The 14,065-nt window shown below is 38.4% G+C and overlaps 2 protein-coding genes across 2 annotated transcripts in view; one reads left to right on the top strand and one right to left on the bottom strand.

The window, feature by feature from the left end:
- Positions 1-11,355, bottom strand: part of LOC309978556 (uncharacterized protein) — a gene marked incomplete at its 3' end in the record, with an annotated part of 64,032 nt that extends 52,677 nt beyond the window's left edge. The window contains exons 1-2 of the mRNA XM_082865092.1: positions 11,299-11,355; positions 4,963-5,208 (exon numbers count right to left, since the gene is read on the bottom strand). Of these exons, the coding sequence (XP_082721218.1) occupies positions 4,963-5,034 (72 nt within the window). The 5' untranslated portion in view covers positions 5,035-5,208; positions 11,299-11,355. The remainder of the gene's footprint in view (positions 1-4,962; positions 5,209-11,298) is intronic.
- Positions 7,902-8,458, top strand: LOC309978555 (ribosomal biogenesis factor-like; the record flags this gene model as incomplete). The annotated part of the gene is made up of 2 exons (XM_082865091.1): positions 7,902-7,985; positions 8,061-8,458. The coding sequence occupies 2 exons, from the start codon at positions 7,902-7,904 to the stop codon at positions 8,430-8,432; spliced, it is 456 nt and encodes a 151-aa protein (XP_082721217.1). The 3' UTR covers positions 8,433-8,458.
- Positions 11,356-14,065: the final 2,710 nt, after the last annotated feature.

The following is a 14,065-nucleotide window of genomic DNA, read 5'->3' as shown; positions in this document are numbered from 1 at the left end:
AATAGCAAAAACCTAATAGAAAAATGGGCAAAGGAAATTTAAAATCAGCTCAGGAAAAATAATATAAATGGATCTTTAAACACAATTACATATATTCGACCTTAGTCATAACATGAGAAATGCAAATTAGATCTGTACTAATATACCATGTTTTAACTTATTATATGGGCCAAAAAGAAAAATATGACAAGACACTCTTCTGTCCTGGGTATGGTGAAAACAGGCATTCTTATACAACTGATACAACTCACAAAGAAGGTCATTTTGCTATATCAATCAAAAATAAAAATGCATATATATCATTTGTCCTGAGAATTCCATTTGCAGAAATTTCTCTTTAAACATATTCCCTCTTGTGTCAACTGAAATATGTAGAAGGATGAAATAAGGATTTTCATTGCAGCATTGTCTGTAATAGCAAAAGACTGGAAGCATCTTAAATGTCTATTAACGGGGGGCTGGTTATATTGTGATATATCCATATAATTGAATAAGATTCAGCCTTTAAAAAGAATGAGGCAACTCATTATATCTACTGACATTTAATGATCACCAAGATTTACTGTTAAATGAGAAAAGTGTTGGAAGTTTAAAAATGGCTATAGCAGAGTGTGTGTGTGTCTGTGTGTGTATGTATGTATGTTTTTGTAGCTGTCTTTGGAAAGGGTTTATGGGAGACTGCGGTCAAAATTGGAGGGTAGATATTCTTTTCCTTTTCAAAAGATTTTTATAAAATATAATACTCATTCAAAAAATACATGAAACGTAAATATTTGGCTTAACTAATTATTCAAGGCAAATACCTACATAATTCCCACTCTGGTCTGGAAACAGAACATTGCCACCTCAGAAGCCTTCCTCATGCCTCTTTCCCTCCTTCCACCCAGTCTCCCCATCAATCATGGAAACCACTATCCTGCCTCTGATAGTAAGCACTTGCTTTTGAGTTTCACCACCTAACCATACATCCCTGTACAATATGGTTTTGTTCTGCTTTAATTTACATAAATTAAAACAATACAAATTATTTTGTGTCTGGATTCTTTCACTCAATATTATGTTCAATTTTTGTATCCATTCTACTATTGATGGACATTTAAGTTATTTCCAGTTTCTTGCTGTTACAAGTAATGCTACAGGGAGCATTTAAATGTGTGTCCCGGTACATTAGCCAAGGATTTCTCTTGGGTATTTTCCTAGAAGTGTTTCCTCATATGGTCTATGTATGCTTTGATAAAGAAGGCTAAAATGTTTTCCAAAGAGATTGTGCCAATTTACCCTCCCACCAGCAGCATATGAATTGCTGATATGAGCTAACATAGCAGCAGCTATATGTGCTGAAACGAGTATATGAACTACTGATATGACCCCCTATCCTTGCTAACACTTGTCATTGTTAGACTTCTTAATTTTAGCCATTCTGGTGGGAGTGTAGTGGTATTACATTGTGGTTTAACTTCTGCATTTCCCTGATGACTAAAGAGATTGAGTAACATCTCAGGTGTTATTAGTCATTTGGATTTCTTCCTTTGTTACACACCTATTCAAATAAGGCCTCTGACTACTGGGTAGTCTGCTTTTTCTTATTGTTTTGTTGTTCTTTATACATCCTGGATATAACTCCTCTGTTGTCTGTTTCTTTTTCCACTCTGTGTCTTGTGATTTTCTTCTCAATGGAAGTAATTATCATAAAAGTCAGTAGAGTAGTTATCTTTGGAAGTAGGGGGATTCTGGAATGCTGACTATGGGTATTTTCTAGACCTATATAGTGAAAAATCACTGAGCTGTACATGTCTGTTTTGCACACTTTTCTGGATATATGTTATATTTCACAATAAAAACATTTTTAAAAGATAGGCTGAATCTACGACCCACTAACTCCACCCCTATGCATATAGTCAAGAAAGGGGTGGACACATGTACATGACAAGACATGAACAAAAATGTTCATGGCAGCATTGTTTATAATTCATATTCTATCTCACCAAAAGACCTAAAGTTACTAAAAATTGATAAAAATTTGTTTTGTGGGACACCTTTCATGAACTTAAAAGGAGTTCTCAGCTGCTTTTATCTGCATAAAGAAACTCATGCAGAGAAAACTAACTAACTTGGTTATATGTATTAAAGAGAGATGAACAGATAGGAGAAAGATGGGTAAGAGAATTTAGACTATATAGCTTTGTATATTTTAAATTTTTATATACTTTTAAATTTTTTATTTTTGAGCCATGTGTCTATTACTTTTTAAAAATTAGATTAAAAAACTATTACTAATGTCCTTAGAGTGATAAGATGCTACATCCATAAAACAAAAATAGTATGCTATTATAAGGGAATATCCTGAAAAGAAACAGAGCTATTTAAAATAAAAACTTATGTATGGTTGTCATCATAACAGATGCCATCTTGGGCCTCTGCAGTTCCTCCTGTCCTTCCAATGACCCTGCCTAGAGCTGTACTGTGTGGTAAGCCTCTTCTCTGTCACCAAGGGCTTTGTAGTTAATAGATATTGTTTCACGATCGTTAGGTCTGGTGGCCTCTACGCTCTGGTAGTCTTTAAACAATAATGAAGGGCTTCCCTGGTGGCGCAGTGGTTGGGAATCCGCCTGCTATTGCAGGGGACAGGGGTTCAAGTCCTGGTCCAGGAAGATCCCACATGCCACAGAGCAACTAAGCCCGTGTGCCACAACTACTGAGCCTGTGCTCTAGAGCCCATGAGCCACAACTACTGAGCCCGTGCTCTAGAGCCCATGAGCCACAACTACTGAGCCCGCGTGCCACAACTACTGAAGCCTGCACGCCTAGAGCCCACACTCCGCAACAAGAGAAGCCCATGCACTACAATGAAGAGTAGCCCCTGCTTGCCGCAACTAGAGAAAACCCACGTGCAGCAACAAAGACCCAACACAGCCAAAAATAAATAAAAATAAAATAAATTTATAAACAATAATGAAGACCTTCACTGACATATTCCCAGTGCTCATAAGACCAGTTACCCATTCATAAATCTTGACTTAGGAATGCACTTCCTGTTTCCAAGCACGTACCCCCATACCCTAGGTTAACTATGAAATTGTCCCAATCGTCCCTCAGCTGTGCAGAATGCAGCTGCAAATACTTCTGGATCATCGCCCCCTTGATCCCACCCTGTGAGTAAGTTACCCTATAACAATAAACTGATCCATTGATTATATGGAGCTGCCTGCCTCATTTTTCAGTCTCAAGATACCTTCCCAGTTTGGTGGGCACTTTTCATTGCTTCCATCCTCCAACAATATAGAACAGCATTAATGAGAGACATAGAAGAAAACCTGGGAGGTGAAGTTTAAAAAAAAACTAGAAAGGTGAGCAAAAGAAAAAGAAATGGAAATCAGTAGGACAAAGAATTTAAAATATGGAGGATCAACAACTGAACAAGAATAGTTTTTTGAAAAGCAGAGAAAACGTGTGTATGGGTAGAAAATGACTAGACTGGAAACAGACTTGTAAAATTCTACACAAAAATGATTTCCAACCTAGAATTCTATACCCAGCCAAAAAGATAAATTTAGTATCAGGGTCAAATAAATATATTTCCATGGTATTTATTACTTTTTATTACTTCTATAAGTTTATTTATACAATTATATATATTATATAAATACATTTTTGCATGACATTTTCAGACATGCAAAGCTTCATAAAGTTCACCTGTCATGCATCCATTCTCAGGGACATATTGGAGGATGTGCTCCAAAAAATTAGGGGGTAAACCAAGAAAGAGGAAGACACAGGATCCAGGAAACAGGAAGGAAGGACAGGATTCCCAGGAAAGGAAATCTGACACAAGACAGAGGTAAAAAGGATTTCCTGAGGGATGGCGAACAGAACACACCAAGGTCATAGCTGTGTGTGAAGCTGAGAGAGCAACCAAACCAGCCTTCAGTGAATCAGTAAGGTCCAGGAGAGATTTCTTCAAAGAGAAGACATGATACCCAGAGCTGAGATAGCCCCCCCTCCATTACTAGCTGTGTTAACTTGGGCCAGATAGTTTTTCTTTATGCCCCAGTTCCCCCTTCTATAAAGTGGAAATAACAATGGTACCTACTTCTCCAGGTTGTTAGGAAGATGAGTTAGTATATGTAGTGTGTGTGTAACAGTGCTGGGCATATAGTAAACATTATATGAGTGTTTATAATTATTGTCACTATGATCATTACCTAATATGTTTGAATATACAGAGTGGAGATTTAAACAACTGGAAAGAATTTGGAGTTGAATTATTGATATGTATATAGTAAAGCAAAGAAATGACTAAACCAGAAAAAAAATAGTTAATTCCAGGCAAAAGGAAAAGTTGTACAGAAATAGTAATCACAGCAAGGACACTACATGACTTAACTATAAACAGTCACAATAATAAACCCTGACAGTAGATCTAATAAAAACAGTGATAGCTAGAGGCAAATGTGTATATGAGTGGAGGTGCAAGGAAAAGCTGAACCTCTACCTTCCATAGTGGAAAGTCAATAGATAATGCCCCAAACGAAAAAAAAATAAATCCATTAAAAAGATTAAGAATGCTTGCTTCTAGGGAGTTGGAATCTGGGAGAAACAAAGCAGGGAAGAGCCACGGTTTTAAGAAGACTTCAAAAACTACTTGGCACCTTTTGCCACTTATAAATAAAACTAGAAACTAATTTCAAATTACAAAGTGGCAAAAAATATTCACAAAAATATATAAGAAAGATAAAGGGTTATTAACCTTAATATTCAAAACAACTGTAAACATCCATAAGCTAAAATAAATAAATCAGCAATGGACAGGAAAAGGAAATTCACATAAGGGAAATAAATCCAATAAAAACCCCCTGATTATGTTGCCTGGTTAAAAAAAAAGTCATACAAATTCAAATAATGAGATATTATCTTTCATTCTGGATGAATTCCAGTCCCTGGGCACCTCTTCTTCTTCCTTACCTCACAGGAGTTGTCACACCCCCCTGTAGTCAGGGCCAGGGATGGCCCAGGAGCGCACCGGTTGGCTGGCATCTTCCCCCTGGGCCTAAGCACCCGGGCTCTCTTGCTGACAACTCCACTCTTCCCAGGAACCCGAGGTCAGGTGGGCACCTGTGGACTCAACCAGAGCTGCTGGGGCCTGAAGGAAGATCCTGCAGCCTTCACTATGGGGTCTGGCCCAGGGGCTCCACAGAGACTCCAAGAAACCTGGAAAGACAGTGTCCACTTGGTCAGGCATTCAACATTCACCCCACAAGCGCTTCCTGAGGGCACCGAAGTATAGCTCACGACACTGGATACTGTGGAGTAGACAAAGCCACATCAACACCAATTCAAGTTATTCATTACAATGGAATATGAGCAAGACCATGAGATTTAGACTAAAATTAATAAAAGCTTCATTTCTAGCTCTGCCAACCTTTAGCTATATGAATATGAAAACGTTTCTTCAGATTTTTTTCCCAAAACAAATCAAAACTATTTATTTCAAGGGGTTGTGAAAATTAAATGAGATGATGTGTTTAAGGCACTCAGCACCAGACTGGCCCAGGTAAACATTTAATTCATATTAGCAAGTACTGGTATTACAAGGACTCATGTAATATACAGAAGGAGGTACCTCATTTAATTTGCACAACAATCACGTCATCCATGTGTTGCTGTAGTTATTATTATCTCATTTTATGCATACAGAAACAGAGGTTTGTGATGTTAAATCAAACTCAGTCTACCTGGCTTTCAAGTTCACATTCTCAGTGGTACATCACATGGTACCTTTTATGTGGGAGGCTCAAAATAAACATGGTTCTATTTAACAAATGTTGAAAACATGACCGTAATTTGGAATAAAAATGTTAAGTAAAGTTTCTTAAAACAGAAGAGATATGCAATAAGGAAAATACTAGTAGCCTGGGACTAAAATTTTTAATTACCTCAAAAACATCCAGAGGTGAAAAATGTTTCTCCTGTTGAGGGAACTAGGGAGGGGAGGGTGTCTCTGTGTCCAAATTGAGGTACAATTTCATTACGATCAACTAATACAGGCACTACAGATATAGTCATTCTTGTTGGGAAAGGGTAAATATCACATAAAATGAAGAGGAACTTAATTAGGACAACAAAAGTAAGAAATGAGATGAAGAGGAAACAACAGAGTAAAAGAAATAAGGAGTAAAATAAAATTAAAGGTATGAACAAATTAAATTTTAAACACATAAAGATGATGTTGTGCCAAAGAAAGAGAATATGCTTTCTTTTCTTACACCCATGGAACTTTTACAAAATTCTATCAAATAACCTGGCCACACAAAAAATCTTGTTGATGTCTGAATGTTGGGAATTGACAGACTACATTCTCTGATTATAGTATAAGATGTTCAACGTCATTAGTCCTTCGGGAAATGTAATCAAAACCAAAAACGTTCTGGGACTTCCCTGGTGGTCAAGTGGTTAAGAATCTGTCTTGCTATGCAGGGGACGCCAGTTTGATCCCTGGTCAGGGAACTAAGATCCCACATGCCACAGGGCAACTAAGCTCGTGCGACACAACTAGAGAACCTGACTGCTGCAACTACAGAGCCCACACACTCTGGAGCCCGCGCACTGCAACGAAGAGCCTGCATGCCACAACAAAAGGTCCTGCATGCCGCAACTAAGACCCGACGCAGCCAAAAAATAAATAAATATTTTTAAAAATCAAAAATGTTCTATTCATTAGGAGACTACTTCATATACACAAAGATGGCAAAAAAAGATAGTAACAAGTGTTTGTGAGATGTGAATGAAATTGAGCTCATACATTACTGGTAGAATTGTAAAATGGTGCAGCCACTCTGAAAAACAGGTTGGCAGTTCCTCAAAATGCTACCCATAGAGTTGTCATATGACCCAGGAGTTCCACTCCTAGGTATCTACCAAGAGAAATGAAAACCCATGTCCACTCCAAAACTTGTATACAAATATTCACAGCAGTATTATTCATAGTAGCCCAAAAGCAGAAAGCACTTAGATGTCCATCAACTGATGAACAGATAAACAAAATTTGGTGTGTCCATACAATGGAATATTATTTGGCAATAAAAAAAGAAGTACCAATACACGCTATAACGTGAATGAACCTTGAAATCATTATCTTACGTGAAAGAAGCCAGTCACAAAGACCACATATTTTATGATTCCATTTATATGAAATGTCCAGAATAGGCAAATATATAGAGACAGAAAACTGATTAGAAGTTGCCTAGGGCTCGGGGTAGGGGGTGGCATGAATGGTGAATATCTGCTAATGTGTGCAAGGTTTCTTTCTGGGGTGTTGAAAATATTCTAAAATTAGATTGTGGTGATGACTGAACAACTAATGTACTAAATGTACTAAAAACCACTGAATTGTATACTTTAAATGGGTGAATCTTAAGGTATTGAATATATATAAATAAGTCTGTTTTATATATCTAAGTAAATAAATCTGTTTTAAAAGAAAAGAAACAGGCTTCCCTGGTGGCGCAGTGGTTGAGAGTCCGCCTGCCGATGCAGGGGACACGGGTTCGTGCCCCGGTCCAGGAAGATCCCACATGCCGCAGAGCGGCTTGGGCCCGTGAGCCATGGCCGCTGAGCCTGTGCGTCCAGAGCCTGTGCTCCGCAACGGGAGAGGCCACAACAGTGAGAGGCCCGCGTACCGCAAAAAAAAAAAAAAAAAACACTTTGCTAAAAAACCCAGGATCAAAGTCGGAAATCAATACAGAAGCTAAACAATTTTTACCAGAAGTCATGGAACACGCTAAAGTTGTATACAGAGTGAAATTTATAGATTTAAATGGCTTTATTTTTAATTAAAAATAAATATAACAGGTGCAGATGGTATCACCTGGAGCTTGAGCAGCTGCACGAGGGTATCAAAGACAATGGCCAAGAACAAACTAAGAGGGCAGAAGTCCAGGAATGTATTCCATAGAGCCAGCCAAAAAACTTTAAGGTTAAAAAATACAGCAAAACCGGGCTTCCCTGGTGGCGCAGTGGTTGAGAGTCCGCCTGCCGATGCAGGGGACACGGGCTCAGGCCCCGGTCCGGGAGGATCCCACATGCCGCGGAGTGGCTGGGCCCGTGAGCCATGGCCGCTGAGCCTGCGCGTCCGGAGCCTGTGCTCCGCAACGGGAGAGGCCACAGCAGGGAGAGGCCCGCGTACCGCAAAAAAAAAAAAAAAAAAAAAAATACAGCAAAAACCAGTTACCACTAATCTTAAGAAGATAAACACTGTGAATGATGAAAAAGTTAATAGAGTGGAAACAGCTTCTGGAGATATACAAAAGGAACCTGCACATTTCTTAAAAGGCCTTTCTCTTGAACCTCTGCAGAAACAGCGGACTCCTCAGCAGTGTCATAAAAATGAACCAGTTAATGGTGAGGAAGCTACAAGATTAATGGCTCAGCTGTGATACACTGGTGATGTATCAAACTGCCCCCAAAGACCAACAAAGTAAATGTTTTATACAATAAATAAATAAATAAAAACAAAGAAGAGCTAAGTATTCAATCTAAAACGTCAAAAGTAGAAAAAAACCAAAATGAAGCAACCCCCCCGAAAGGAAAATAGTAACTAATAAAAACCTTAAATAAGTCAAATAAATATAACAATGGGAGTTTAAAGAAAACAAAGCTGGTCCTTTAAAATGACGGATGTCACAGATAACCCCCTAGCAAATGAGATAAAGAAGAGTTTAAAAACATACACACACACACACACACACACACAGAGAGAGAGAGAGAGAGAGAGAGAGAGAGAGAGAGAGAGAAAGAGAGAGAGAGCAAGGGAGAGAGAGAGGGAGAGGGAAAGGGAGAGGGAGAGAGAGACAGAATGAGAATCTTTCCCAGATCAGGCAGTGTTTCAAAGTAGTTATTGCGGGATATTATGCATAACTGTATAGCAACATATTTTAATATTGATGTGAAGCAGATGCTTCCCTAGCAAAATGTAAATTAACAAAGTTAATACAGGAAAATACAGGTAGAAGAGAATAATGAATGTAGAAGAGACCAGGGAAAAAATGACATAACAGCAAATACAAACAGAAAGACTCTGAAAGGTAAAAAGGAAAGGCAGACAGTCCACAGACCTCAGGGCCTAAGGAACAACACAGCGGTGAGTTCCCTGGGTTTCATTTTCCCTCCCATATATCACAAACAGGGCACTAGAAAAGCTTATAACTCAGAACCATCAATAGCTACAGACAAAAAAAGCTCTAAGAAAAGCCTGCTCCCCTTAATCAAAGGACCAAGAAAAGGGTGTCCTAACTGAACATACCCATTCTATTGCAGCCAGACACTAATAGAATACACATTCTCTTCAAGCACCTGTGCTACATTCTCCAGGGTCATAAAAAAACCTTAATAAATTGAAATCATACAGCATATGTTCCCTGATTATAATAGCATCAAACTAGAAATCAATAACAGAAAGGTAACAGGAAAGTCTCCAAACATTTGGAAATTAAACAACACATTTCTATATAATCCATGGATCAAAGAGGAAGTCTCAAGGGAAATTAAAAAGTAATGAATGAAAATCAAAATACAACATATCAAAATTTGCGGGATGCAGATAAAGCAGCGTGGAGAGGGAAATTTATAATGCTAAATGTTTATATTAGAAAAGAATTAAGGTATTAAATCAGTAAGGTAAGCTCCCACCATAAGATACTAGAAAAAGAAGAGCAAAGAAAACCCACAGCAAATAGAAAGAAAGAAGTAATAGATATAAGAGCAGAAACCAATAAAATTGAAAACAAAAACAATAGAGAAAAATCAATGAAAACAAAAGCTGGTTCTTTGAAAAGACCGATAAAATTGGTAATCCTCTAGCAAGACTGACAAAGATAAAAAGAGATAAGACACAAATTACCATTATCAGAAATGAAACAGGAGATATAACTATAGATCCTGCAGCCATTAAAAGAAAAGTAAGGGAATACCACACACCACTTTATGCACATAAATTCAACAACTTGGATGAAATAGCCCAATTCCTCACAAAACAGAGACTCCCACAACTTACCCACTATTAAATATGAAGATACTCTGAAAAGATATTAGATAACCCGAATAGTCATTTGACTACTACAGAAATTGAAGCCATAATCAAAAGCTTCCAAAAGGAAATTTCCAGGCCCAGATGGTTTCACTGGAGAATTCTATCAAACATTTAAAGAAAAATAACATAATTCTACACAATCTCTTCCAGAAAATAGAAGAGAACACTTTCTAACTCATTTATTGAGATCAGTATTACCCTAATACTAAAACCAGAAAAAGAAAGTACAAAAAAAGAAAACTATAGACCAACATCTCTCACGTACTTAGACACAAAAATCCTCAAAAAAAAGCATTAACCAATCAATTCCTGCAATATAAAAAAAGAATTATACACCACAACCAAGTAAGGCTTATTCCAGGAATGTAAAGCTGATTCAATATTCAAAAATCAATAAGGGCATTCCCCCATATTAACAAGCCAAAGAAGAAAAACCATATAAATTCACACAGTATTGACAAAATTCAACACACATTCATGATAAAAGACACATAGACACATAAATAAATGGAACATAATAGAGAACCTAGAAATAGCCACACAAAAGTATGGCAAATTTATTTTTGACACAGGTACAGAACGAGTCCGTGGAGGAACTACCGTCTTTTTAACAAACGGTGCTTGAGTAATTGGACAGCCAAATAAATGCACCTTGATCTAAGTCTCACACTTTATATAAAACTTAACTCAAAATGTATCATGGACAGCAGGAAGGAGAAATGAACAAATCATCATCACAGTGAAGACTTAATCTCTCCTTTCTCTGTAATAGAACTAGCAGGGGAAAAAAGTACAAATTTTGTACAACACAATTGACGACTAAACAATTAAATATTATTTTCGAATTATACATGGAACATTTATAAAACAATTCACCAAGGACTAGGCCATGACTCCCCTCATATTTCAAGGAATGAGCTTCATGTAGACATTTTTCTAACCACAGAAAACTAAGGTTAGAAGTCTAGTAAAAAGATAAACTTCTGTAAAATGAAAGCGCACTTTTAAATAATTCATGAGCAAAAAAATAATAATCAACTCTTAGAAAACACTTATAACATAATGCACCAAACCTTGTGGGTCTCAGAGTGAATTTTAAGACCTTAACGTTGATGTGAGAAAAGAGGAAAGCCTGAAAAATAACAAGCGAATCATCCAACTACATTCAGACAACCGATTCCATCACTGACCACACAGAATTCCCCAACACTCACCCTCCCCGGGTCCCCATCACCTCCACATCCCTCCGGCAAAGAGCATTAGGATCCTCTTGACAACAACTATTAAACCGCGGCCGAAAACCGCAGCAGTTTCCGGTCACCACCCCTAGCACCGCCCCTTCTCGGGGTTTGGGGCTTTACACGAAGGGGCGTGGTTCTCCACATGCGCAAAATCACATTCGAAGCCGCAGTCAGCCAGAGCCAACATGGAGATGTTACGGAGTCTGTGTTTAGTTGCCTTCAGTGCCCCTAGGCAGCATTGTCAGGCGGGGAACATGGCCGCGCCCAGGTTGCGCTTCCTCATGGAGTACGCCATGTTGGAGTAGTGTCCATTCCGTACAGAGGATGAGGAAGCCTCTAAACTCACATTGCTGAGCACTGGCGCTGTCTCACAGATGGTGGGGAGAGAGGGTGGGGACGTTTCTCTGGGCGGGCATCCTGGGATCTGTGTAATAATGTTCAGAGAAGCTGAGAGGCCTCTGGAAAGACGCAGAGGTGCCAGTGGCTGTTATCTCCTGGCAGATACCACAGGATGAGAAGAAGTAGGACTGCTTGCGGGCCTCTCCTGGAACATACCATGAGGGTAGAAAGGGAAGAAATCAGGGACCTGCAAGCCCTCCTAGGATATAGCCCTGGGGAAAAGGGGGAGGAGTCAGTGTTAGATTCCCCTCTGCTGGGCTTGTTGGGGTTGGCTGTGGGGTTTGGATGCTCCCATAATCTACATTATCTCCCACTCCAGCTACCCGAGCTAAAGTAAAAGTTCTTACCAATAAAGGTTTTTGATTTTTCCCTTAATCTAATGCAATATGTCAATAAAAGTATCTTTAGGAAAATTTATTTTTATTTTCTTATAAAATAAAATCTATATAGTAATAGTGCCCTTACTTTGCAAGTGTAGCTTTAAGACAAGATTGATTCTGCCCTTCAACCAATTTGTTGCCCCTTATCACCCCCAATATGGAAATTCTGGAGATGCCTGTGCCCTCTGGGAGATGTTACTGGGGCAGAAGGGGAAGAAGTCATGCTACCCTTCACCTGGGAATGCCTACTTATCTTTCAAAACCAAGTTCAGATATCTCCTCCAGGGAATCTTCCTGAAAGAGGTAGAAGGCTCTGTAACCCTCTGAAGGCCTTTTTGAATCCTCAAGTGAAGAAGGTGTTTTGAGGGGCTCAGGTGTGAACTTGCTGGATGCTGTCAGTCCGGTCACATCCCCTCTGGGCCTCAGTTTAACAATCTGGAATGTAAAGGTGTCCTATCCCAATTAGCCTAAGACCATCTGGGATTAATCTGTAGTCAGACAAATCTATCAGTCAGTGAGGGAGACCACACGCCAGAGGAACCATGGGGTGGCTCACTAAACAAAGGAAAAAATAGAGTTATTATGGAATTCTGAGGAATGGTGAAGTTCAGGTGAAATGTGAATGAAGCAGTGTTCTGGTAAACTCAAAGCAAAGCAGGGCTGTATGTGGACTATGCAGTGAACCCAGAATCCTGTTTCCTTGGAAACCATAAAGTTAAGATAGATACAGAATTTTGTATCTAGATACCCCTTCTCTCTGCACTGGGGTTAGAAATCTTAGCTGCGGTGTCTAAGTGACTTATAATCTTCAGCAAGAGTGAGATGTTTTATCTGTACTGATATCACTTCAAACAGTAGTTTCTGATAGCCTATGATTGTAGAGAACAGTTTCTCAGTGAGTAAAAAAGCAGTAGTCACTCAAAGTAGGAGTTATTTATGACATTACAGCTGCAGGACATCCTTGGGAGAAATAATATTTTCTGTTAATATCGCATCTGACTTAATCTGTGTCTGTTCTCCCAGCCTTATGAGTGGCAGAGCAGACTTTTATACCCTGAGCTAATTTTTACTTTCTTAGAGGGTTGGACTCTCTGATTATCCCAGATTCTCTTTCTGCCCCTACAGCCCTGGTCTGAGTGTTTGTTGAATGAATAAATGAAAGAAGAAATGGAATAAGTGGAAGCATGTTTGGCATGCATACATGTCTAATAGAGCTCCAGGAATCATTGTTAATGTGAGTGTCGTAATAGCACTATGGTTACGTTTTTAAAAAACTAAGTCTATTAGACTATTTCAGAGAAGGAAAAAAAAGAGCCAATAAACATATGAAACGTAAAAAATATTTTGTCAAATTGTTGTGGGTATAAAAAAAGTTAAAGGTTTTGTCAACTGCTAACTGTAAGCTTGCAACAAAATAAATTCAGAAATAGACATTTGAGATATGACTGTGAAAGGAATCAAACTTTGGATGGCTTCCTAATAGGAAAAAAGTAACTAGCCTCATTTAGGGGGACAAAGTAATTCCAGATAGACAATTGTTTCATGGAGACTACAGTCTTTGGAGATTATATTCTGAGATAAGTAAAGAAAATTTATGATAATATAGTTGATTTTGCAATATTAATGATGTATAAACAGTCAATGTGCATTTATTGTGTTCCTGAGGTTGCACAATTGATTGAGTCAAGTGCAAATAAGAGTGCTATTACTTTCCTTTCAGCATGTAAAGTTTTCTTTTCTGCATTGTATCAACTTCATGGCTGTTTTCCTTTGAAGAATAAAAAATGACCAAAAGGAGCCAACATATTCAAGTAGTTAGAGTTGGGGACTGGAACTTTTGTTATGTAAGTTTAATAATATAGTCTTCATTTTATTGCTGGCTCAAAAAAAAACATATGAAGAGATGTTCAAAGTCATCAGCGATCAGGGAAATACAAATCATGACATGATGAGATGACATT

Source organism: Leucopleurus acutus (assembly GCF_964270905.1).
Source record: "Leucopleurus acutus genome assembly, chromosome: X".
Lineage (NCBI taxonomy): Eukaryota > Metazoa > Chordata > Mammalia > Artiodactyla > Delphinidae > Leucopleurus > Leucopleurus acutus.
Note: the sequence above shows the minus strand (reverse complement) of the source record. Positions and strands in the feature narration are given on the sequence as shown.